Genomic DNA, 27812 nt, shown 5'->3' on the forward strand with positions numbered 1-27812 from the left:
ATCTCACATCTGCATTGCTTATATACTTCATCCAAAGTAACCCACTATGTACCCTAGCAAATGTCTTCCCCAACAAGTCAGCTTTTTCTTTATCAGTTACGGCCATTTTTATACCCCTAACCAAAACTGGAATTAGAGTGGACTTGCTTCTTCCAGTCATCTTCTTCAACATAGACCATACATCCCCCAGTTCAGTACCCCTGCCTATTGTAGAGCAGAACTGTTTCCATGCATTTCTCTTGACAGACTTAATGATCCTACGTACTAAAGCATTCTTCCTTTGGAAATCAAATAGATTCTTAGGAGTCATATTCCTCTGCAACACTCTAAGCCATATTTCTTTCTAGAATAGCCGCAGTGCACTCTTCAGTCCTCCATGGAACCACCTTCTTTTTCTCACCCACTTCACTTACTTGGTACATATAAATTCACAGCACTCAAAATCAGTGAGGTCACAGAGGCAGCACATACAGTACATCAACCGGCCTCTCTAAAGTCAACTCTCCAACAGACTTTAAGCAATGATCACCAAACTTTTCCCAGTCTACTTTGTGAAAGCCCCATCTTCTGAGTGGTACCCTGTCTGGAATAGTAACATCAACGTTCATGGTACACGAAATCGGGAAATGATCACTTCCAACAGTAGAATCATGCATTACATTACATTCACACATTGATGCTGGTAAATGGCTTGAGTGAATATTCTTAATTTATCCACCATATTTGGCTATATTTTATATATTTTCTATTTCACCTTTATTTAACCAGGTAGGCTTGTTGAGAACAAGTTCACACTACAACTGCGACCTGGCCAAGATAAAGCAAAGCAATTACAATATCACAAGATAGAACATTATTATTCAGTCACTGAACAGAATTTGAAGCAATTGATTAAACTATACTTTGGGCGTTGTACTTTAGTATTAACGCCTCTAGGTGGAGTGGTGATTTGTTCACGGATTTGATACTATCCGAACCGCTCGTTGTTCAGTTTTTAACGGCGGCTCCTATTTTCTCCCTCTCCAGTTGAAGCCTCGTCTGCCCATACCACTTTAAATGTAGGACCAGGACAAGATGGCGGGTACGTAGCCTTTATTTACATTAGCTTCTGGTAAATGCGCTATTAACACTTTTTTTCCGTCCCATATTTTAAAAGTTTCGAGTGAAAGTACAATTAAGCTATCAATTGAGTATCCTTTCATTCCGTTTTTGCAGATATATCTTTGCTCAAAGAGGATTCACAGGAGGAGTTGGACGGATGTAAGTTTTCCCCTCTGTTTTTAGTGTGGAACTCTTACTGCTAGGGGTACTAACTAGCTTGCTACATAATTGCCCTGTCGGCAATGGAGTTCATGGGTGGGTCGTCTGAGTGGGCCTTGGGTATACGTGTTGGACTGTCACCTTTCTTAACAACTTACAAATATGTTCTTCGATGTGTAAAGAGGTATATTCACATCGTACATTTAAATGCTTGCAAAAGTTGTTTTGGAACAGCTATTGTCACGCGCACGCTGAAGTTGGGTCATAAACTAACCAGCTAGCTAGCAAGCTAATTGGCTAGTTAGCATCTCTCAAACGGCTAGCCATCTAGCTCAGGTAAAGCAGATTACCAGTATTACACGTTTCGATTCACTGCTTTGTATTCAATTTTATTTTGAACATCTCGCACTCTATGTTCCAAACCTAATCCACCGGGCATCTGTGCACGATAGCTAGCTACCTCAGCGGAGGGAGGTTGTTGATTTATTTTCAAAGACTAGCGTATTTTTACGAAATTCGTTCAGGGCCATTTGACTCTAGTCACTCAACCTGAACCTCCCCGATGTGGGATGTTAATGATTTTGGATTATTTGGTTTGCTAGCCAAACTAAATTAGTATGAAAACATAACTAGCCATAACTAGCTATACCGAACAAAAATATAAATATAAATGAAACAAGTTACTATTTTACTGAGTTTACAGTTCATATAAAGAAATCAGTCAATTTTAAATAAATCACTAGGCCCTAATCTATGGATTTCACATGACTGGGCAGGGGTGCAATCATGGGAGCCAATCAGAATTAGTTTATCCCCACAAAAGGGCTTTATTGCGAACCGAAATACTCCTGTTTCATTAGCTGTCCAGGTGGCTGGTCTACGAGGATCCCGGAAAGAAAGAAGCCGTATGTGAAGATCCTGGGCTGGCTTGGTTACACGTGGTCTGTGATTGTGATGCCGGTTGAACATACTACAAAATTAACAAAAATTACGTTGAATGCGGTTTATATGGTAGATAAATGAACATGACATTTTTTGTCAAAAGTTCTGGTGGACATTCTTGCAGTTAGTGTGCCATTTGCACGCTCCCTCAATTTGAGACATCTGTTGTATGTATTGTTTTGTGACAACTGGCCTTTTATTGTCCCCAGCACTAGGTGCGCCTGTGTAATGAGCATGCTGTTTAATTAGCTTCTTGATAATGCCACACCCTACAGGTATTAGCTTATAAATAAGCGTTTTGTGCGTATGGAACATTTCCGTGATCTTTTATTTCACCTCATAAAACATGGGACCAACACTTGTTGCGTTGAATTATTTTTCAATATAGATTTGACGCACCCAGCCGGGCCATTGGTCTTGTCCCATTGCTGCTACTCCCGTACGAACTCGGGAGAGTCGAAGGTCGCGAGCCATGCGTGTTCCGAAACACAACCACACCAAGCTTTCTTCTTTACACACTGCTCGCTTAACCGGGTAGCCAGCCGCACCGATGTGTTGGAGGAAACACCGCACAGCTGGTGACCGAAGTCAGCGTGCATGCGCCCGCCAGCAGTGCCATATTGCAGTAACTAGACACGGTTACAGTACAAGCTAGTTGTTTATGTTGCAAGATGGTGGATTGCTTTGTTTTAATAGTGCAACATACCCATACCATTGTGAAAACAGTCCAAATGCAATAAGTCCACCTACATATAACTACCTTCCTCCCACAGATCCACACCTGCTTTTAAGCTATGTGCATTTTGTCATTTTTTTAGATGCATTCATTGTAGACCTATTTCATATGTGTTCTTCTCACCAAATCTGTCGTATTCACTGTGCCCTTTTTTCTGTTGGACCTTATTCTTTTAACTACTGCTGATATGGTACAAAGGTACAAAATTGTCGTTCTACCCCTGAACAGGCAGTTAACACACTGTTCCTAGGCCGTCATTGAAAATAAGAATCTGTTCTTAACTGACTTGCCTAGTTAAATAAAGGTAAAACAAATATATATGCTAATAGGTTTAGCATTGTTGCCAAGCTTCTGCCACTACTGCATGTCATGTCATTTTACTCGCTGTTCCTCATCACTGTCACTCACCGGCCTGTCTGGGTGGTGGTGGGTGCCTCTCATGCACAATATTTCCAATGTCTTTAATAGTTGGTGTGGATGACTACAGCTCAGAGTCTGACATCATTATTATACCTTCAGCCTTGGACTTTGTATCGCAAGATGAGATGCTGACTCCTCTTGGAAGATTGGATAAATACGTGGCTAGCGAAAACATTTTTAACAGGTAGCTATCCAATGGAACACTATTAGAGCACACACTTTTGAAGACTTTTTACATTTATTCTGGATAATAGTAAAATGGTTCCTTTTTATGCCTGCTTGTTATTGTGTGAATTCCAGACAAATGGTGGCACGAAGTTTGTTGGACACACTTAAAGCTGTAAATGAGGATGAGCAGGACTGTATCACTGTCTTGGAGAGAGTGGGCCGACTGGCCGATGACTCAGGTAAGACCTCTGTTTTATATTTAACGGCTCACTGAATTGAAAACGCCAAACCTGTGTCTGTCGTGTGTCTGCGTGCTCTAGACATGCCCCTATTTCTGTGTCATTAAGTAGCCAGCCTGTTCTCCTTAGCTGGTCACCAGTGCAGAGAGAGGCCTATAAATGTTTGATGGAGCGGTGTATTTAACTGACTGTTTACTGCACCTGGCTGCCATTTCAAACGGGTGAAATGCATTTGAGCCTTACTTTTACAGCCATGCCCTGTTCAACCCCCACCCCCCTTGGCCCTAACCCTTCAATGTTTGTAGATCTGTAAGGTGAAGGCATGCTAAGGAATATAGCAGAAGGTGCACCACTGCTTCTACCTATCCAAGTTTCAAACTTTGATGTCATGTGCACAAGTACAGTGAAATGCCATTTTTGCAAGCTCTAAATCCAACACTGTAATCAATGTAGTACTAAAAATAACATAGGGTAGAACAAAAATGAGAAAGTAAGCAACATACAGGATCAGTTCCAATACCATATTTATACTGAACAAAAATATGAACGCAACCATTTCAATGATTTTACTGAGTTACAGTTCATATGAGGAAACCAGTCAATTGAAATAATTAAATTCATTAGGTCCTAATCTATTAATTTCACATGACTGGGAATACAGATATGCATCTGCCTCACAATGGGCCTCAGGATCTGGTCACAGTATATCTGCATTCAAATCCAGAAAATGCAATTGTTTGTTGTCCGCAGTTTATGCCTGCCCATACCATAAACCCACCGCCACCATGTGGCACGCTGAACACAACATTAACATCATCTGTGGTTTTCAGTTGTGAGGCCAGTTGGACATACTGCCAAATTCTCTAAAATGACATTGGAGGCAGCTTATGGTAGATAAATGATGTTCCTGCAGTCAGCATGCCAATTTGTACGCTCCCTCAATACTTGAGATATCTGTGGCATTTTTGTGACATCTGTGGCATTTTTGTGACACAACTGCACATTTTTAGTGGCCTTTCATTGTCCCCAGCACAAGGTGCATCTGTGTAATGATCATGTAGTTGAATCAGCTTCTTGATATGTCACATCTGTCAGGGGGATGGATTATTTTGGCAAAGAAGAAATGCTCACTAACAGGGATGTAAACACATTTCTGCATAACATTTGAGAGAAGCTTTTTGTGCTGTGATCTTTTATTTCAGCTCATGAAACATGGGACAAATACTTTACGTAGTCTGTGTAGCCATTTTGTTAGCTATTTATCAGTCTTATGGCTTGGGGATAGAAGCTGTTCAGGAGCCTATTGGAGTCAGACATCAAAGTGTTAGGGCCATGGGGAAGTGGTAGGGTTTAGGAAATGGATTGGGTGTTATTAGCTGGGATAACTCAGTTTTTCTTGAATGTTCTCTGAATGTAGGATAGTGGACTAGCAGTGTCCTTGTAAGCGCAGGTCATGATAGCGTAATACAGTAGCCAGTCAATCAAATTTATTTATAAAACCCTTCTTACATCAGCTGATGTCACAAAGTGCTGTACAGAAACCCAGCCTAAAACCCCAAACAACAAGCAATGCAGGCGTAGAAGCACTGGCTAGGAAAAACTCCCTAGAAAGGCCAGAACCTAGGAAGAAACCAAGAGCGGAAACAGGCTATGAGGGGTGGCCGGTCCTCTTTTGGCTGTGTCGGGTGAAGATTATAACAGAACATAAGCCCTGCTCAATGGTGCATGCATACATTAGAGCAGCAACCAGGGCCCTCAACCCTGGAGTACACTGACCAGAGGGGACCTTAGTCAGTCAGTCAGTGGACATGTTTTAAAATAACTTCATCATGAACATCGTTAAATTAAATAAAAAGTGTTTCCCCTAGTGTTTCAAAGGTGGGTGTGCTTTTGGGCAAGCCTGGGAAATATTCTACTCAATTTATTAGTGGATTGATGTATTTCATTCAAATGTAGGCCTACCTAAATTCACATCAGAAGTTAAGAAAATCTAACTATTTCTGCAAACAATCTCTCTCTGTCAGGACAAATGATATCCTCCCTATGGACACAGGGGGATATCATTATATTTGTCCAGAGATTGTGTCCCCAAAGTCCTTTTTTAAATGACCAAAGGCTCTGGTTTCATCATCCAGCCAGTGTTCACTCATGGTTGAGCACTTGTGCTGCTGTCTGATGAAACCAGATCATTTTGTTTTTAAAGGGCCTTTGATCTTCAGACTTCATTGGGCCCTTTTCTACTGTTTTATATTTTATATATATATATATATATATTGGATGACCTCTCTCTTTCAGAGCCCACTGTAAGAGCAGAGCTAATGGAGCAAGTTCCTCACATCGCCATTTTCTGTCAAGAGAACAGACCTTCCATTCCGTTTGCCTTCTCTAAATACTTGCTACCGATCGTCGTGAGATACCTGGCTGACCAGAACAACCAGGTAAAGGAGGAGTGTGACAATTCATTACATTATCCCTCTGTGTTGTTTATCGTAAACTCAGCAAAAAAAAGAAACGTCCCTTTTTCAGGACCCTGTCTTTCAAAGATAATTTGTAAAGAATCTTCACAGATCTTCATTGTAAAGGGTTTAAACACGGTTTCCCATGCTTGTTCAATGAACCATAAACAATTAATGAACATGTACCTGTGGAACGGTCGTTAAGACACTAACATCTTACAGACGGTAGGCAATTAAGGTCACAGTTAGGAAAACTTAGGACACTAAAGAGGCCTTTCTACCATCTCTGAAAAACAGCAAAGGAAAGATGCCTAGGATCCCTGCTCATCTGCATGAACATGCATTAGGCATGCTGCAAGGAGGCATGAGGACTGCAGATGTAGCCAGGGCAATAAATTGCAATGTCTGTACTGTGAGACGCTTAAGACAGCACTACAGGGAGACAGGACGGACAGCTGATAACAACACCTGCACAGGATCGGTACATCCAAACATCACACCAGCAGGACAGGTACAGGATGGCGACAACAACTGTCCGAGTTACACCAGGAAAGCACAATCCCTCCATCAGTGCTCAGACTGTCCGCAATAGGCTGAGAGAGGCTGGACTAAGGGCTTGTAGGCCTGTTGTAAGGCAGGTCCTCACCAGACATCACTGGCAACAAGGCACAAACCCACCATCGCTGGACCAGACAGGACTGGCAAAAAGTGCTCTTCACTGACGAGTCGCGGTTTTGTCTCACCAGGGGTGCTGGTCGGTTTCGTGTTTATCGTCAAAGGAATGCTCTTTACACCGAGGCCTGTACTCTGGAGCGGGATCGATTTGGAGGTGGAGGGTCCATCATGGTCTGTGGCGGTGTGTCACAGCATCATCGGACTTAGCTTGTTGTCATTGCAGGCAATCTGAACGCTGTGCATTACAGGGAAGACATCCTCCTCCCTCATGTGGTACCTTTCCTGGCTCATCCTGACGTGACCCACCAGCCATACTGCTCGTTCTGTGCGTGATTTCCTACAAGACGGGGTTCTGGGTTCTGCCATGGCCAGCGAAGAGCCCGGATCTCTATCCCATTGAGCACCTCTGGGACCTGTTGGATCGGAGGGTGAGGGCTAGGGCTAGGGCCACCCCCCCCCCCCCAGAAATGTCCGGGAACTTGCAGGTTTCTTGGTGGAAGAGTGGGGTAACATCTCACAGCAAGAACTGGCACATCTGGTGCAGTCCATGAGGAGGAGATGCACTGCAGTACTTAAATCAGCTGGTGGCCACACCAGATACTGGCTGTTACTTTTGATTTTGACCCCCCCCCCCTTTTGCTCAGGGACACATTATTCCGTTTGTTAGTCTGATTTTTAATCTTATGTTCATACAAATATTTACACGTTAAGTTTTCTGAAAATAAACGCAGTTGACAGTGAGAGGACGTTTCTTTTTTTTGCTAAGTTTACCTGTTCAAATTTTCAGATGCCTGTATATGGCCTTTGAAATGTAGACCTATTTAACTTTTTTGAATGGTGAATTAAGCTGCGAAAATAAACATTTCATTGCAACTCTAATATTATTTTACTAATGTTATTAATAACTTCTATATAGTGATTGTGATGTCTCCCTAGGTCAGAAAGACCAGCCAGGCAGCCCTGCTGGTGCTGCTGGAGCAGGAGCTGATTGAGAGGGGGGACATTGAGACCCTGGTGTGCCCTGTCCTGGTGGACCTGACCGCCCCCGACAGCAACGACGACGTCAAGACTGAAGCCATGGCTGTGAGTCATGTGACCGAGGATATGTCTGAAATGGCATCCTATTCCCTATGTAGTGCACTACTTAAGTACATTTTTATGGGTTCTGGTCAAAAGTACTGCACTACATAGGGAATAGGGTTTTATTTCAGAAGCACGAGTGTGAGGAAATGTAGTATGGAGCAGTTTATTTGTAAAATGATGCTCACACCATGTTTTTATATTACCAAGCAATCAGTGTGCCACTTTAAGATATGCTACTTTAAAACATTAGCATTTTATGTCATGAGGTTGACCCCTTTGTTTTATCTGACTTGCTATTTACAATAGCTGTGCTATACAGGGGTAGGCTGCAGCCAGCATTCAAATTAATGTTTGCCCTCCTGCAGATAGTGCAAGGCAAGAGTATTTCAAGGCTGTCCATAGGACACATGTAGTCTTTTTGTGATGTGGCCAAACCTCCATGCGGTGTGAGGAGGATGCTGACAGACTTGATTTTTTTTGTCTGCACATGTGTCTGTAGATCATCTGTAAGATGGCCCCCATGGTGGGCAAGGACATCACCGAGCGCCTCTTCCTGCCCCGCTTCTGTGAGATGTGTTGCGACTGCAGGATGTTCCACGTACGCAAGGTCAGTAGAGTATAGGGTTGTGTTCATTCGCCACCAAATGGATGAAAACTAACTGAAACACGAGGGACTACCTGAAATTGTTATGTTACAATTTTTTATGCTTTCTGTTGTGTACCGTAATGAACACAACCCTGGATTAGACCACTCCCAGGCAGTGTCTATGGGGACTGAACACACTCAGACTTTTTCACATGTAGTATTGGTCTTTTCAGCTATTTTGTTTAATGTATTGTTACATCTGCGTGGGCTTTGAGTCAATGTTTTAGATGTTTGTTTTTTCTGTGTTTTATGGCAGGTTTGTGCCGCAAACTTTGGCGACATTTGCAGTGTTGTCGGAGGAGATGCGACAGAGGAACTCCTGGTACATGTTGACCTCTTTTGGTTTCATCCTCAGCCAACTGACTTGTTAGCCTTGTCACACCAGGGTTTACTTGCATGAGTAATCTGACAGTCAGAAGTTACTATTGCTCCTAATGTCGTTCCCAACTGCCACTGTATTGTCAGTATTTTTCTGCACTGTGTATTGTTCTCTGTTGCAACTGTATTGTGGCATTGAGATTGTAGTGGGTGACACATTGACTCTCTCTCTCTCTCTCTCTCTCTCTCTCTCTCACTGTGTGACTCCACTTGGCCCCGTGAGACAAGGAAAGGGCATTTCAAGCTCTGACTACCTGCATTTTTTTTCTTCTACCTTCCCTTTCTCTCCCACCTCTTTCCTGTCCAGCTGCCCCGCTTTTTCCAGCTTTGCTCGGACAACGTGTGGGGGGTGAGGAAGGCCTGTGCTGAGTGCTTCATGACCGTTTCCTCGTCCACCTCGCAGGAAGTGCGCAGGACCAAGCTCTCCTCGCTCTTCATCAGCCTCATCAGTGACCCCTCCCGTTGGGTGAGCACTCAACAGAAAGGAGGATTTCTGCCATTTGGCAACCCACAACCTGAGGGGTATCTTACGAAGCAATCTAGATCTACTCTGGGTTTTCAAAAGCTAACCAGCTTGTTAGCTTGACATTCCAGTTCAGGTTTCATCCGTACGACGACAGTGGATATTGCTCGTCCAGCCTGCCGTTTCACTCTAGCAGGCTTGTAACTGCATGTATGTTGCGCGTGGCTAGTCGAACACTGAACTCTTCATTGAGACAATGCTGAACATCGATCTATGGGCGAGTCAGTGCCACATTTAAATTTGTGCTGAAATGAAAGGAAAGTTTTATATTACAAATTAATCAGGCGATGGTGTGAAATAGGCTTGTTGAAGTGCCGACTTTGGTGTGCTTATTAATGCACAACCACCTTTCCCTTATTCCTACTGATACAATGATTTAATTCCTTAAAGGTCTTTCTGTGTGTGAAGATTAAAAGGCGTTCTGTCATCACTAAATCTGTAATGTGATGTATTTAACATACAAAAAAACCTTTTTGATTTAATGAAATATTTAATCAGTCTTCCTCAAATGAAGGGGATGATGATGCAATCTTTGCAAGAGGGAGGGAATCTGATTTCATTGATCCTCAACTCATGGCTCAGTCATTTTATTCAGGTTAAGTGGAGTTAGCCTTCCCCGGAGCACGTTAGTTCTGAAGAATTCGTTGCCATAGAAATTTACCTGACTAAAAAGTCAGCCACTTTCGTATGACCTGTTACCATGTGTTGAACACAGATTTGACCAAAGTTACCTCGCTAATGCTTCAAACCTGCTTCGTAGGATACCCCTCCATTAGTAAATACTGTTAGCATAGGCATTAAACATTGACCTGGGGCTAGAATGCCATTGTTCATGCTGCAGGTAAATAACTTTTTAGAGAAAATGTGTTTTACTGCGAGGCCTGGTGGTAGTAGTGATTATTTAACAATAGTTAGCCCAGTTTTCCCACCATTATTGAAAATTGACTGGGTGTTTTTTAATTCTATTTTTTTAAGCACTCAGCCTCCTTATTTGAACTCACAGCTTGGCCACTTCTCTACAAGGGGGTTTGCTAAATGAGTGTAAGTAAGTGTCGTACTCATTTGTTCCTGGACCTCTTGTCTCTTACTGTGTGTGTCTCTCAGGTGCGTCAGGCTGCCTTCCAGTCACTGGGCCAGTTCATCTCCACGTTCGCCAGCTCTAACAGTGTGGGCCAGTACTTCAGAGAGGGGGAGGTGGGCGAGTGTTACTGTGTCCACCCACAGAACAGGTGCAGCCATTGTTGGCCTTTTTGAGCAGGCATCTAAAAGGGAATTTACATGAATGGCTGGATCCTTTCATTCTGAAGAAAATCCACCAAGCTTGAGATTTGAACTGCTTTGTTTGTAACTAGCTTCCTTTCTCTCCCCCAGTACTGAGGAGAAACCACGGAACCCAGACACTACAGACCCCTCCCTAAGGGCTAACACAGAGAATTACTCTCAGGGGCAGGGGGAGGACTTGCCTGCATGTACAAATGGCAACCAAGAGGAGGGTTGTCCACAACAGGACTGCGTTTCGACAGGCCACCCGGGGAAGGGGGTGTTGTGCCGGACAGAGGAGGTAGGAGGAGTGGATGTGGCAGAGGAGGGGGGTGGGGAGCAGGTGGCGGACGGTGGACCGTGCTGCGAGGATGCCGACATAGTTCCAGAGTGTCTCTGTAGCGAGAAGAGCAAGAAGGAGCCTTCCTCGCTAACCCCCGACTCCTCCGACACAGTAGGGGCTCGGGAGGAGGAGGAAGCCCCTTCAGGGGATACTGAGAATGAGCCACAGCCACCTGAGGAGCACACAACCTCTATTGAGAAGGATGACCCACCAGCAGACATATCTGAGCCTTCATCTTTGTCTGAGCCAGTAGAGGAATCACCCTCTGTCAGTCCTCAGGACAGTATTCCTGAGCAGGAGCTCTACAACTCCTTCCACTTCTGGAGGATGCCCATCGCTGAGATGGACCTGGACATTGAGCTGCTCCAGAATGGGGAAAGTTGCCAGCAAGAGTCCCCCAGTTATGGCTCCTCCAATCACGGCAAGGCTAAGGCCTCGGCACCCGTCCTGGACCGGAAACAGCTGGAAGAGTTGATTGAAAACCTGGAGCCTCATATTGATGACCCTGACGTGAAAGGTGAGCTTTGTGTGTGTCTATGAAGCTTTACTTAACTATTAGAGGATTACACTACAGCTATAAGCTGCTTACTTAAACACCATATAATTTAACTCGAGGTGGTTATTTTGGTCACTGTTGAAATACGTGGGGTTGTGTCCATTCAGAGACAGTGGCTATTAGTGTGTTGTAGGCTGTATGTAATTCCGTTAGGAAGAAGTTGTCATGAAGTGTGAATTCCCTTGGGCAATAAAGCGACAACCTGTCTTTTCCAAGCTAACCCCAGCAATGTTTCACAGGTAGTTTTGGATGATCGAGCTCAGAGGCTCGCGCTATAGGCCAACGCTTTGAGAGGTTGGACCTCGAATCACACAATGAAACTAAGGGCCTTGTCAGGTTACCAAAAAGCACTGGAAAGAAGCTTCAAACTAAAGCTGCTGTTTTATGACAGAAATGGCTTTTCCTGCAATCCTCTTGTATTTGTGAGCCTACTTGTGCTGCCTGTAGATGCAATCCATCATACTGCATGGAAAGAGAACTCAACTCATAGGCCAGGCCTATACTACAGATCACCACTGTGTGGGAAATACCATTATAGCAGTTCAATTCCAGAGGAGTCTCCTGAGATTTGCCGTTTCTAAAATGGGGCACACATTACTTTAAATCTCCACATGATCTTGCAGTAGTGGCATGTAAAAAATGCATTGGTTTGACGAACAATGCATATTCAACTTGGTTGTGTTAGGGTTTGGCGGGATCCAGAGTTTCATACAGTTTCTGTACCATACGGGGTGTACGGTATTACCAAATGTGCACAGAAGGGGCGCTGTTTCAACAACAAATAGCTGGAGCACTGAGCTGGATATAATTTGACACATCTTAGATTTCTTATAGTTCTACTTAATTTATAGTTATAAGCAGTGGCATAGCAAGCACCTCCACAGCCCCTGCGAGGCGGGATTGCTCCCAACCCCAAAAAACATGCGCACGTACAGTACCAGTCAAAAGTTTGGACACAGCTACGCATTCAAGGGTTTTTATTTTTTACTATTTTCTACATTGTAGAATAGTAGTGAAGACATCAAAACTATCAAATAACACATGGAATCATGTAGTAACCAAAAAAGTGTTCAACAAAAATGTATTCTTCAAGGAGGCACATTGATGACAGCTTTGCACACTTGGCATTTCCTCATGAGGACCACCACAGGAAAGATCCAGAGTTACCTCTGCTGTGGAGGATAAGTTCATTAGTTACCTGCACCTTGGATTGCAGCCCAAATAAATGCTTCAGAGTTCAAGTAACAGACACACCTCAACATCAACTGTTCAGAGGAGACTGTGTGACTCAGGTTTCATGGTCGAATTGCTGCAAAGAAACCACTCCTAAAGGACACCGATAAGAAGAGACTTGCTTGGGCCAAGAAACATGACCAATGGACATCTGTTCTGAGTTCCAAATTTGAGATGTTTGGTTCCAACCACCGTGTCTTTGCGAGTAGGTAAACACGTGTGGTTCCCACCGTGAAGCATGGAGGTGGTGTGGTGGTGCTTTACTGGTGCCACTGTCTGTGATTTATTTACTTTGAAGAATCTCAAGTATATTGGGATTTTTGGTTACTACATAATTCCATGTGTGTTATTTCATAGTTTTGATGACTTCCCTATTATGCTACAATGTAGAAAATAGTATAAATACAGTACTGTTGAATGGGTAGGTGTACAAACTTTCGACTGGTACTGTATATATCTATACAGTGCCTTCGGAAAGTATTCGGACCCCTTTACTTTCCCCACATTTTGATTCTTTACAGCCTTATTCTAAAATTGATTAAAAACTATTTAATACATCTCGTAGAGTATGCAGTGATACGTTAAAATAATTTGCCCATAATAAAGCCTTTAGTTTAGATGCTCTTAAGGAAGTGGCTGCTGCGTGACACAAATATTAATTTTCAGTCTGCTGCCTCAGTTTGTATGATGGTAATTTGCATATACTCCAGAATGTTATGAAGAGTGACCAGATTAATTGCAAAGTCTTTCTTTGCCATGCAAATTAACGGAATCAACCAAAAACATTGCCACTGCATATCAGCCCTGCCATAAAAGGACCAGCTGACATGTCAGTGATTCTCTCGTTAACAAAGGTGTGAGTGTTGACAAGGCTGGCGATCACTCTTGTCATGCTGATTGATTTTAAATGACAGACTGGAAGCTTCAAAAGGAGGGTGGTGCTTGGAATCATTGTTCTTCCCCTGTCAACCATCGTTACCTGCAAGGAAACGTGTGCCGTCATCATTGCTTTTGTACAAAAAGGGCTTCACATGAAAGGATATTGCTGCCAGTAAGATTGCACCTAAATCAACCATTTATCGGATCATCAAGAACTTCAAGGAGAGCGGTTCAAGTGTTGTGATGAAGTCTTCAGGGTGCCCAAAAAAGCCCAGCAAGCGACAGGACCGTCTCCTAAAGTTGATTCAGCTGTGGGGTCGGGGCACCACCAGTACAGAGCTTGCTCAGGAATGGCAGCAGGCAGGTGTGAGTGCATCTGCACGCACAGTGAGGCAAAGACTTTTGGAGGATGGCCTGGTGTTAAGAAGGGCAGAAAAAAGCCACTTCTTTCCAGGAGAAACATCGGGGACAGACTGATATTCTGCAAAAGGTACAGGGATTGGACTGCTGAGGATGGAGGAAAAGTCATTTTTCTCTGATTGTTTGGGGCATCCAGAAAAAAGCTTGTCCAGAGAAGACAAGGTGAGAGCTACGATCAGTCCTGTGTCATGCCAACAGTAAAGCATCCTGAGACCATTTATGTGTGGGGTTGCTTCTCAGCCAAGGGAGTGGGCTCACTCACAATTTTGCCTAAGAACACAGCCATGAATTAAGAATGGTACCAACACATCCTCCGAGAGCAACTTCTCCCAACCATCCAGGAACAGTTTGGTGACGAACAATGCCTTTTCCAGCATGGAGCACGTTGCCATAAGGCAAAGATAAGTGGCTCGGGGAACAAAACATCAATATTTTGGGTCCATGGCCAGGAAATTCCCCGGACCTTAATCCCATTGACAACTTGTGGTCAATCCTCAAGAGGTGGGTGGACAAACAAAATCCCACAAATTCTGACAAACAAGCATTGATTATGCAAGAATGGGCTGCCATCGGTCAGGATGTGGCCCAGAAGTTAATTGACAGCATGCCAGGGTGGATTGCAGAGGTCTTGAAAAAAGGGGTCAACACTGCAAATATTGACTCTTTGCATCAACTTCATGTAATTGTCAATAAAAGCCTTTGACACTTATGAAATGCTTCTAATTATACTTCAGTATTCCATAGTAATATCTGACAAAAATATCTAAAGACACTGAAGCAGCAAATTGTGGCATTCTCAATTTTTGGCCACTACTGTAGATGTCACCATAGTCTAGCACGACGGTGACTGAATAATCTGCTTTCTACGATCTACTACAAACTTTGATCATTTGAATCAACTGTGTAGTGTTGGGGCAAAAACTAAAACGTGCACTGCTTGGGGTCCCGAGGACAGAGTTAGGAAACCCTGCTATAGTTAATAAGCTGAGAATCAAAATGGGCTTATTCTAACTCATCAATATGAGTCCAGATGCCCAAATATTTGTAAGCAGGCACACGATCAATACTGATACCCTCCAAAGTACGTATGCTTAAATCGGCAGTTATTTTTGTTTATGTGCTCTAGAGAACATGTATTTAGTTTACCTGCATTTACCTCACTTCAGGTCAGGGTTTCTAATACAATATAGGCATAATGTATTTCAGATAGAGCCGGGTCAACCGTGGGGGAAATGGCATACACAACAGCATCATCGGCATGATGGTTACAAGTTTGTACAGACAAGTCGATATTGTTAATGTAAGAAGTACAGGACCCAGAATCGACCCATTTGGTACACCTTTCATAATATCTAGGAATACTGGATACACAATACACCTGAGCTATCTGACGCCCAGATAAAGGCCTACTGTTGTCTAATGAATGATGTGTAAATACGGCACAGAACGTCTGTTTGACTCACACACACACAGGCCTCAAAGTTTATACACTCTCATCCATGTCTCCTTTCCTTCCCTCCCTGCAGCACAAGTGGAAGTTCTGACGGCTGCTCTGAGAGCCACCACCATGGACTCTCACCTAGAGGATGCCTTTCTGGAGCCCCGGGACAGCAAGGGGGGGACACCACCACGACAACCCCTTTGGAGTGCACCAAATGCCCCTCATAGGAGACCACTCGGACATGGAGGTGTGGTGGAAACCTACCTTTTGGGGGGGGGGGGGGGGTGGTGATGTCACGCCTTTTAGAGAAAAGGGTACAGGGTTGTCATGTTTGACCGTGGTTAATCTGGGTGTTTATCTGTGTAGAGCCGAACCTCGACCCTGCAAATGAGCCACGGTGATGACTCTGAGTTGAGCGACAGCAGCTTCAGTCCAGAGGATGAGAAGAAATCCAAGCATCAGGACGTGATCCCCCAGGCCTTGCTGGACCAGTACCTGTCCATGACAGACCCTTCCAGAGCCCAGACGGTGGACATGGAGATCGCCAAGCATTGTGCCTACAGCCTGCCCGGTGTGGCCATGACCCTGGGCAGACAGAACTGGCACTGCCTCCGGGATACCTACGAGACCCTGGCCTCCGACATGCAGGTAGGTCTCCCGTACACACGCCCTCTGTCAATTCCACTGTACACGTTTTAAAGTGGAAGTGTTTTTCTTGTCAAATGTTCGACCCAAGGCGGTGAACACATTCAGTAGAACGCAACATTATGGGACTTTTTACATAGAAATGTACATTGATTGTGTAGAACTTCGCTCACTTGTAGATTTGGTTCTATTCAGATCAGCTCTAAAGGCAACGTTTCTACAGTATCTGAACTAACCCCTGGTGTGGTTAGCATGTAGCGGTGTAATGCCCTGTGCTCTCTGTCACTGGTCTATTTCCAGTGACAGACGGGACCTAGACTGGAGCATGGGGCAGGTTTACTTCTTATTTCTGCTGCTCCTCCAGCACCTTTTTTACATTCGTGTTTCTCCAAAGCCCCATGTGTGGATCTTATTTTAGCTTGTTGAGTTCCCAACTGCAGTTCTCAAAAACAAGCTCCTGTCCCTTCAACATTCAGTCATCAACCCCAGATTTTGCATGCCTGCAAATGACCACCTTTTTCCTCAGGCGCTGCAGCCCAAAGGGCTTGACTTCCCCACCCATGTGAGGCCTGCGTATGTGTCTGTTGCTGTCTCCACCTGGCCGCCCCCTGTGTTCCACACACACTCCTACCAGGGTTTCCGTTAGGAAAATGTAGAGCTGGACATTTGACCTGCAGCATTTTAGTCTACTGGTCATTTTGAGAAATTTACCGGACCCATATGCATTGGGTGCGTAACCCGTTTAGGGCGTCCACCCACAGTGTTTAGACTGACAGAAATCAGATGTAGATTATGGTCATTCATATTAACAGAACATGTCAAGGATGCAACGATATCCAGTCCTTACCTAATTTTGATGCACACTTTGAAGACACTAGAATTACTGTCCACATTTATTTTTCCTCAGCCAACAAGATGAGTAATGAACAACAAAATCACTAGGCTATGTCAATCTACTATCCCCCAAAGTAGAAAAGTTGACTTATTCCATTGGTCGGCTTGTTGAGAACGAAATGGCCTATTCCTAACAGACTTTGGGACAGTTGTGGGATGATAGATCCCAAATTCATACAACCAGTAGCCTAGGCTACATTTTAAAAACAATTAGTCTGCAGTAGATCAGAACCTTTATCTTATTGTTGATAAACTGTTATTTATTCACATTATAAGCGCACAAGGCGGTAAGCTATGCTCAAATGTTCGTTCCGTAATGCAATTAGCGGGAAAACTCTTCAAAAGAGCTGCGGTTTCATGTGACAAATGAAAATATCTATTAGAAATGTAGAAAGAAAAGATGATCTAATATGCAACAACTACATGGGTTGCTAATACGACTAGGATTGTGCCGTTGGCTACAGGACAATGAACGTTTTTTAAATGAAATTTCCTACACAAATATGGTCTGATTTTGGCAAGGCTACTTTGAAGCAAGGTAAGACATGCCTCGTATGTAGTAAAACCGTTCAGGTTTAAAACGAGTATATGTTTTCAAAATGCATGCTGCCTTTCACTCATTGCAAAGTGGTGTGTGACACACTAATGAAGCCTGTTTTCCGTTGCCTTTGCATTTGCTGTTTGAGATGCTGTAGCAGCAGCTCTAGCGCTGACAGATTTTCTGCTTAAAGGGTCTCTGTATTCTGTACTTGTGTTTGATAAAATAAGATGCGTAACGAATATACTGTACATGCGCCAATTTAATCTCACTAAATTATGCAAATGAGCCTATAGGCAGATTTAAAAAAATTGCATGACCAGTCAATGTATTTCCATCGACGAATAGCCAAAAGCATTGTTTCGCAATGGAATTTTTTTTGTTCTTCTCCCGGACAATTGGCCTGGTCAATTTGATCAGCTTTTCGAAAAAAATAATTACCGGCTAACGGAATACCTGACTCATACACACCCTTTAACACATCTGGGCCTGCCTGGCCTCTAATATCTGTCCCTCTCCCTCCCCCAGTGGAAGGTGCGTCGGACGCTGGCCTTCTCCATCCATGAGCTGGCCCTGATCCTGGGGGACCAGCTGACAGCAGCTGACCTGGTGCCCATCTTCAACAGCTTCCTCAAGGACCTGGACGAGGTGCGGGTAGGGGTCCTCAAACACCTCTACGACTTCCTCAAGGTCAGTCAGCAGATCAGTGTAAAGAATTAATATTGCTCAAGAGTACCATCTCTTCTTAGATCTTTGTATTATTAGAATGGATAGCTAGCCTGTTATTGCCCAGTGGTTGTCCCATTCACATCCCTGCTTTCTGTTGATTTATCAATTGGTTGACTGCAGCAGAAATGTTTCTACTGTTCCAAATGGCTCATATTTCCAATAGTGCTGCTTTTTGTGATGATGGTATCTAGGGACACCTGCAGTGTCTTCTGTTATGCAGTGTAGAGTTCACTGTTCTGCTGTGTGGTCAAAGAGCCTCTTTCACCCCCCCCCCCCCCTTTCATCCTCTATCTCTCATTCCTTCCCTTGTTCTCTGTCAGCACTCACCCTGTCCTTCTCCCTCTAGCTGCTGCACCAGGAGACGCGGCGTAAATACCTGTACCAGCTCCAGGAGTTCCTGGTCACAGACAACAGCCGAAACTGGCGCTTCCGATCAGAGCTGGCTGAGTAGGTTATCCGTCTGTTACCACACTTTATTAATCCACTGATTTTTCCCTGTGAACTTAGTTGTCACACATACCTTTTACCACCCAGACAAATGGTGGTAGCCCTAGGTATTGTTTGCGCTCTCAGACCTACAGTAAATATGAGGCGCGTCAGTTGTGCCAATGCCTTCCTTTACTGTGTGTAGGTGAGAGAGTTAAACATAGATATAGCCTTTTAAAAGATTGACTCTTGGTGACATTTGGTTCTCTGGGTAATCTCTCTTTTTGAAAGCTGACCAGTGAATGACTTTCCCCTCTGTGTTCTCAGACAGCTGGTGCTGCTACTGGAGTTGTACAGTGGTCAGGATGTGTATGACTACCTTCGTCCCCTGTCCTTCAGCCTGTGTACGGACCGAGTGTCCTCTGTACGCTGGACCTCCTACAAACTGGTACGTCACCCAGACAGCTCCCTCCAAAATGGGCTCCGCCCTGTTTTTCTGACTTTCTGTTAAAAAAAATCTGGTCTCACTTTTTTTGTCTTGTATCATATAATTGAAATGGACTTGTAGCTTTTCATGTTGGGCCATTTATATTTCAAATAAAAAATTTCCCCTTACCACTTCCACACATGAACATCTCATGTTTTGGTCAATTTTTATACACTGAACAAAAATCAAATGCAACGAAGTGTTGGTCCCATGTTTCATAAGATTCCAGAATACTATATATGTACAAAAAAATCTCAGTTTGTGTACAAATAAGTTTACTTTCTTGTTTGTGAGCATTTCTCCTTTGCCAAGATAAACCTTACAGGTGTGGCATATCAAGAAGCTGATTTAACAGCATGATCATTACACAGGTGCACCATATGCTGTGGACAGTAAAAGGCCTCTCTAAAATGTGCAGTTTTGTCACAAAACCGATTGTCACAGATGTCTCAAGTTTTGAGGAAGTTTGCAATTGGCATGTTGGCTGCAGAAATGTCAACCAGAGCTGTTGCCAGAGAATTGATGTTCATTTAAGTTGAGATGAATCCCTTGTGGGGGATAAACTCATTCTGATTGGCTGGGCCTGGCTCCCCAGTGGGTGGGGCTATGCACTTACAGGCCCACCGATGGCTGCGCCCCATAGCTTAGGACCGAATTAATTTCATTTGACTGATTTCCTTAGTTTATGTAACTCAGCAAAATCTCTTAAATTGTTGCGTTTTTATATTTTTGGTCTTTCTTTTTTATATTACCTAATACTAGTCAAAGTTTGGACACCTGGTTTGGGTTTTTCTTCATTTTTACTGTTTTCTACATTGTAGTATAATAGTGAAGACATCAACTATCAAATAACACATGGAGTCATGTCGTAACCAAAACTTAAACAAATCAAAATATATTTTTATATTTGAGATTCATCAAAGTTGCCACCCTTTGCCTTAATGATAGCTTGGAACAATTTTGGCATTCTCTCAACCAGTTTCACCTGGAATGCTTTTCCAACAGTCTTGAAGGAGTTCTCACATATGCTGAGCACACAGGCTTCTTTTCCTTCACTCTGCAGTCCAAATCATCTCAAACCATCTGTTGGGTTGAGGTCCGGTAATTATGGAGGCCAGGTCATCTGATGCAGCACTCCATCACTCTCCTTGGTCAAATAGCCCTTACACATTCAGGAGATGATCATTGTCCTGTTGAAAAACAATGATAGTAGCACTAAGTGCAAACCAGATAGGATGGCGTATCGCTGTGGTAGCCATACTGGTTAAATGGGCCTTAAATTCTAAATAGATCAGTGTCACCAGCAAAGCACCTCTACCATCACACCTACTCATCAGACCAAAGGACAGATTCCCACCAGTCTGATGTCCATTGCTCGTGTTTCTTGGCCCAAGCAAGTCCTGTTCTTATTGGTGTCCTTTAGTAGTGGTTTCTTTGTCGCAATTTGTCCATGAAGGTGTGATAGTCTCCTCTGAACAGTTGATGTTGAGATCTGCATTTTACTTGAACTCTAGAATTGATTTCTGCTGCTATGAGGTTGGTAACTAATGAACGTATCCTCTGCAGCATATGTAACTCTGGGTCTTCCTTTCCTGTGGCGGTCCTCACGAGGGCCAGTTTCATCATAGTGCTTGATGCTTTTTGTGACTGCACTTGAAGAATCTTTCAAAGTTCTTAATGTTCCAGATGTTCCAGATTGACTGACCTTCATGTAATGGACTGTTGTTTCTCTTTGCTTATTTGAGCTGTTCTTGCCATAGTATGGACTTGGTCTTTTACCAAATAGGGCTGTTTTCTGTATACCGTCACAATACAATTGATTGACTCAAACGCATTAAGAAGGAAAGAAATTCCACAAATTTGCTTTTAACAAGGCACACCTGTTAATTTAAATGCATTCCATATGACTACCTCATAAAGCTGGTTGAGAGAATGCAATGAGTGTGCTAGGCTGTCATCAAGGCAAATGGTGGCTACTTTGAAGAATCTGAAATATATTTTGATTTAACACTTATTTAGGGAGGGGGGGGTTACTACATGATTCCATGTGTTATTTGATAGTTTTGATTTATTCACTATTCTGCAATGTAGAAAATAGTGAAAATAAAAACACTTGAACAAGTGTCAACTTTTGACTGGTAGTGTGTGTGTGCGCATGCATCACACATTTTAGTAATTCTGCAGACGCTCCTATCCAGAGAGACTTAGTGCACTCATCTTAAGATGGCTAGGTGGGACAACTACATGTCGTAGTAAATTTAGTTTTTTCTCAAGTAGCTATCAACAATGTCTGTATTCCTTTTGTGTATTGTCAGGTGAGTGAGATCATTAGGAAGGTGGCGTCGTGCCAGGTGCTGCTGGCAGACTTCCTGAGTGAGCTGGTGGAGAAGTTCTGCCACTCCCATAGGTGGTCGGGACGACAGGCCTTTACCTTCGTCTGTCAGGTGAGGACATCTTCTCTTCATGTTCGTTATTATTCTCGTCTTCTCCTGACCTATCAAACACAATCATCCAGTAACCACAAAACATGACTTTCTACCTTTGCTCAACCCTAGGGTGATTTAAGGTGAAAAAAATACAATCAAATACGTTCGCCTGTATTTATTTCTCATAAAGTAAGATCATGACACTCAGGTAAAACATTGCTGACATCTGGTCGTTGCTGGGATATCTGCCAAGATTTAATGACGTTTTTTTATTAAGGTCAGTTTTATTGAAGAGCCTTTTAGTTTCCATTCTACAATATTATACCGTGAGTGGCACTGGTAGCGAAGAGGACACTGTTTTTCAATGGCCCACTTGACAGTGTACCAAGCACTTTATTTGATTATATGAATGGCCCTATTCTCCGTCCCACAATGTCTCTTGTGTGGGAGGACAAAGAGATCATGATGCCTCTGAGTGTGTGCGACTGAGAGGTCAAGTGTGTGTGTGTGCACACTTCCTTTTGTTCGGTCTCATTCATGCTCACACATGGTCACATGCTCCCTGTATGTCTCAAACACTCTGACCGTCCTCCTCTTTTTGCCTGTCAGCTGGTAATTGAGGATGACTGTGTGTCGTTGGAGCAGTTCTCGGAGCACTTGCTGGCCCCTCTGTTACAGCTGGCCTCTGACCCTGTGGCCAACGTCAGGGTGCTGCTGGCCAAGACCATCCGCCAGAGCCTGATGGAGAGAGGTACATGCATACACACACACTGGCATGTTGAGCTTACCAATTCCATAGTTAGTACAAGGACAACAAGCAATTATGACTTAATTTGTTGTGTATTAAACACAAATATATATATTTTACACGTCACTCAGTAAGGCCATTTTACTGTCAATGTTTGTCTATGGAGGTTGCATTGCTGTTTGCTTGATTTTATACACCTGTCAGCAACCGGTGTGTCTGAACTAGCCGAATCCACTAATTTGAAGGGGTGTCCACATACCTTTGTGTATATAGTGGGATAAAATAGACTGACTAAAACCATCCTATGTAATAGCACAGCTAAAAAGGTGTCAGCAGGTCTGTCTTATAAACGTCTACATTTTGAGGCCCTCAAAGCATAGTATTAGCTAAAGCTAAAATAAACATACGATAAAGCTGATGAAATGCTATTTAGCAGACACTTTTATCCAAACCACTTTATTAATTCCCAATGAGGAAACACGGCAAAGACTGCATCTGTAGTGTTACAACATATGTTAATGTTCTCCCAGATTTCGGCAGCTGAATCATTATCACACCTGTCCTCCATGTTTCTTTGTCCTCCCATGCAGAGTACTTCCTGCATTCTGCCAACTCCCACCAGGAGGCGCTGGAGCAGACCCTGGTGGCTCTGCAGATGGACCTGGACAAGGACGTCAAGTACTTTGCCAGCGTTCATCCTGGGAGTACACGCATCAGCGAGGACGCCATGAGCACCACCTCCTCGACCTACTGAGCCCAGAGCACTCCCACCCATCTCTAAACACACACACTCCATCTGCTCTACTGAACTCAAGCCAGGTAGGGGCCGAGGGCTTGATGTAAGCCCTCTTCTACGGGCACTTAGACTTCCATACTTACAAACACAAGCGAAGGACCTGCGCAACAACACAAGTTGCCCAATGCAGTGCAGCACAACTCGACTCACTACAACTTTTTTTTTTTTGTGGTTTGATTATATATTTTTTTGCCACAGAAGCCTTAAGTGTCTTCCTTAAATGTGAAAATACTTGAATGTCCAGATGGATTTGGTGAAAAACAACGCGTGGAAAGAAACGCGCAGGAAACGGAGCTATAAGGACCATTTCTCCCCCTCGGCTCCTCTCGTTCTCCCACCATAGAATCCTCGCGACTTAGTGGAAAAGCCAGTATCTCACAAGCTTTATGGAAGCACATAGCAGGATGACTCTATCCAACTCAAAATGTTTAAACAATGTTTCTGTAATTGCTTTCCTCCTTTTTGATACTGTATCCTGCATATCAACAAAAAACATCTGTACTATCACAGCCTGGCAGTGGGGGAGCTGTCGGTGGGAAATGCACAGTTTGGAATACAGGGCTCCTGCCTCCATTGTTTTAACTCTAGTGCAGCACATTGTTGTACCCATAGACAGAGGTCCACCCCCTGGCATGCAGGGGGGGTCCTGTTGTCAAGGAAAAATAACTATTGTATTTTTTATTAATTATGGCTGTCTGTTTTGCAGTGTTTAAGCAAGCAGAGATCCAATTGTAAAAGGTCAGCACACACTCACTTGAAACGGGGTATTTTAACCTGAGAATAAAATACTGCGACCCCCCCCCCCCCCCAATTCTCCTTTTTGCTTTGTCCCTCTCCCTTATACCCTACCTGTACATATCTCTAGTAACCTTTTTCCATTTTGATCATGAATAGAATTGTGATACAATTTTGTTCTGTTTTACCTTTCTCAACATGAAATTAAATAAAAAGCAGGCACTAAAACTTGTAGATGTATTTGGTTTGTGTGTAGAGGGATGGGGACTGAGGCTCTGGAACAGATTTCTCATGCCTTAAAGGGGAATTTCACTCAAACTATCTTTTAGTATGTGTTTCATTAGTCCACTGTTGATACAGTCCCAAAATGATTGCTGACATGCAAAACAAGATATTGGGACATTTTAAGAAGAAATCATCATGGTGATGTGGCTGGAGACACTTCTTAAAAGAACCAATATCTTGACTGCTGACATGCAAAACATTTGAGTAATATTCATTTTTAAGGCTAAAGAGGATTTTTGTGCACAACCGGTGCCATGCCTTGGCTGGGATTCAATCAGATCGTGGATTATAGGCATTGCGTTTTTTTTTTAAAGGCAATGTTCGTGGAGATCCCATTTACGGTAAATGCTGCATATGTCGGCTCAATCGGAAATAGCCTTAAAGCTACAATGCCTATAACCCGCAATTGGATTGAATCCCGACACTTGTCAAACTATGGTTACAGAAATAGGGTCTCAATTCCAATCTGTATGCTGGAGTTGCATGTTATAAAGTAGTACATTTTGAAATTAAGGGCATTTCAGATTGAGCTGACCATATGCAGTCGCTGCGGGAACGTTGCCTTTTAAATTTATATTGTGCTCCAGCGTGGATCTTCAGCACTACAGATTGAATTGAGCCCTAGCTCTTTATTTTAAAGCATCAATCATCTACACCTGTTTAAAAATGTGGGCACATTCTGAATGTGGAGAAGATCAGGACAAAGGACTCATGTTAGAAACAGGCCTTAACACAACCCACCACTGTCATGTCCATCAACCAGTTTCCTTTGGCTATCAGAGATTTGCCTAAACCAAACCCTAATTCCTCATGTCTATCATAAAATGCCGCTCTGTTTTTACAACCGTCACAATGGCACCGTTGTTCAATGCTGCAACAAGGATTTCTGCCTGCCCTGCACGCATCCCTGATCATCGACTATAGGTTTGGCAGGCCCTCCATGCCAGGAGAACAGATGTGTCACATGACCAGAGCCATCCTCCTGAGAAATTGGAGAAAGGCTTCTTTGTGAGGCCTGGGATTTTCCAGACTACCCGGCAACACTTGTTTCCCGCCAGCTGGGCACTGCTCATCGGCTATGTGAGCCGGCAACATGCCCTTCTCGCGCCTCCCCTTTCTTTCCTCTTCTCACTTTGGGAGAAGTGGACCATCTGATTGGGACACCTGGGGTTATGTGGTGAACGGGTTTAGAACACCCAGGATGACAAGGAACTGTTAGGGAAGATTGCTCCTTGTAGGAATCGAATGCTCCTGTGAGAACTTATGTAGAAATGTAAATGTTTATCATTCACTATATTGCACATAAAATATATATTTTACTTTTGCAGTTAGTGAAAATGGGATGTGTATATACACCTTTTGCATTTACAGTAACTATTCAAAGCCAGTGCTGCTTATAGAAAGCTATTTGTCCTTATGCACCTCCCAATGTTAAAGTACCTCACTGCTGACAAAACACATTCACTCCTATAACCCACTATTTCTGCATTGCTCTACTTCTGTACCATAACCGACATTGTCTATTTCAAGACCTACTGGCTGCATGAATACTTGAAAGTTTAAGCAAATATGAGGCGGAGTGAGATTCAGCATAAGAACAAATGCTAAGTTAAACAAGTGGATTGAATGTTGGATATGACCTCATAGACGAATACGGTTGGAGACGTTGCAGTAAAGTTTTTTTGCTCGTTTCTGGGCTCCCTGACAGCCTGGTGGCCTTTAGGCTACATTTACACATGCAGCCCAGTTCTGATCTTTTTTTAAACTAATTGGTATTTTTGGACAATCCGATCAGCTCTGAAAAAGATCTGAGGTGATTGGTCTAATGACCAGAATTGGGCTGCCTGTATAAACGCAGGCCTTTTAATAAGCATTGCTAAGACATAAGCTCAGAGGACTTGGGGCAGTAACGACCAGATTCCTCTGTGGCATGACTTGCACCTCACAGGTTGCCTGTCTAAACACAGCCTATGTATGCTCCCAAACCTTAAACCAATAAAATCAGCTCTTTTCACATCAGAACCTTTTCAGAGCTGATCTGACTGGTTAGCGAAAAGAATATCAGAATTGGGCTGCCTATGTTAACGCCGCCAGTGGAACACAGTCCTGACCAAAACCAGATCATGCCAAACAACCTTTGCTACCATGGTGGTACATTTACTTTTTAGGCCACCACCGGCAGTGGCTGGCAGATGCCCTAATTTTACCAGCCATTCAAATATTTTACGAGCCATCATTCCCCCCCCCCCTCCCACAAAAAAAAGAATTAGGATAAACCACAAACATTGTACCCCACTTTCAACACTAATGTTGAGATTAACTCTTCCAGAGCTGGCATTCACACCAGTTTTTGGGATTGAGAAAAAAAGAAACCTCCCAAATGCTCAGTATGTCCACCTGCAAATGAGACTATTAAGAATAGACATTTCACCAGCAAATGCCAAAATCTACCAGCTGGTGGCCAGTATTAATTTCCAAACCTGTTTACTACCATCAACTGTTCCATTCTGTAGTGTGCATAGCAACCTTTAGGTCCTAGATATTTAGCTGTATCCTTATTGAATAGTCTGTGAAGCCATTCCCAGTTTTCAGAAATATGAATTAAAGCGTACATAGGCCTACTTCAGCAGAGGGACTAAAGATCCACTTTCTACCATTTAGTCTGAATACCCATAATGTTGGAGACCATATAGAATCAGTGGTCAATAGCCTAGGTATAAACGCAATGTGCAACAATGATTTTACTGAGTTACAGTTCATATAAGGAAATCAGTCAATTTAAATACATTCATTTAGCTCCAATCTATGGTTGGGATTGGGAAGGCATAGGCCCACCTACTGGGGATCAAGGCCCAGCCAATCAGGAGTTTTTCCCCACAAAAGGCCTTTGTTAGACAAATACTCCTCAGTTTCATCAGCTGTCCAGGTGGCTGGTCTCTAATGATTCCGCAGGGGAAGAAGCCGGATGTGGAGGTCCTGGCCTGACCTGGTTACATGTGGTCTGTGGACGTCAGATGCCAAATTCTCTAAAACGATGAAGGCTTTATGGTAGAGAAATTAACAAATTAACCTTTCCGGTGGACATTCCTGCAGTCAGCATGACTTGAGGCATCTGTGGCAATGTGTTGTGTGACAAAACTTGTTGTTTGATTGTCCCCAGCACAAGGTGGACTTGTAAGGATCATGCAGTTTAATCAGCTTCTTAATATGCCCTTATTTGCAAAGGAGAAATGCTTACGAACAGGGATGTAAACACATTTGTTCACAAAATTTGAGAAATACGCTCTTCAACATTTCTGGGATTTTTTATTTCAGCTCATGAAACACGGAAAACAACACGTTACATGTTGTGGTTAGTATAGATGGGTTTGCATAACTGGCCACTGAGTGTATAGTTACCACTAGGAAATATGGCTTCACAGCATTGAAATACACACCAATTAAA

General features: G+C 43.3%; 1 protein-coding gene across 1 annotated transcript; it reads left to right on the plus strand.

Moving 5' to 3' along the window:
- The first annotated feature begins 942 nt into the window (after positions 1 to 942).
- LOC124038969 (serine/threonine-protein phosphatase 4 regulatory subunit 1-like) lies at positions 943 to 25691 on the plus strand. Its single transcript, XM_046354878.1, has 19 exons — positions 943 to 1081; positions 1216 to 1260; positions 3407 to 3542; positions 3659 to 3765; positions 6061 to 6203; positions 7833 to 7979; positions 8479 to 8586; positions 8882 to 8947; positions 9311 to 9469; positions 10631 to 10755; positions 10898 to 11646; positions 15744 to 15910; positions 16025 to 16306; positions 18264 to 18425; positions 18811 to 18911; positions 19218 to 19338; positions 21693 to 21821; positions 22413 to 22554; positions 23142 to 25691. The coding sequence occupies exons 1-19, from the start codon at positions 1075 to 1077 to the stop codon at positions 23303 to 23305; spliced, it is 3060 nt and encodes a 1019-aa protein (XP_046210834.1). The 5' UTR covers positions 943 to 1074; the 3' UTR covers positions 23306 to 25691.
- The last annotated feature ends 2121 nt before the right edge of the window (positions 25692 to 27812 follow it).

The sequence above is a fragment of the Oncorhynchus gorbuscha genome, linkage group LG07 (assembly GCF_021184085.1).
Source record: "Oncorhynchus gorbuscha isolate QuinsamMale2020 ecotype Even-year linkage group LG07, OgorEven_v1.0, whole genome shotgun sequence".
Taxonomy (NCBI): domain Eukaryota; kingdom Metazoa; phylum Chordata; class Actinopteri; order Salmoniformes; family Salmonidae; genus Oncorhynchus; species Oncorhynchus gorbuscha.

Excerpts from the sequence above, each read along its gene's own strand:
- LOC124038969 (XM_046354878.1), top strand. Across the intron at positions 3,766-6,060 it reads CCGACTGGCCGATGACTCAG|AGCCCACTGTAAGAGCAGAG; the intron begins GTAAGACCTCTG and ends TCTCTCTTTCAG. Across the intron at positions 18,912-19,217 it reads TTCCGATCAGAGCTGGCTGA|ACAGCTGGTGCTGCTACTGG; the intron begins GTAGGTTATCCG and ends CTGTGTTCTCAG.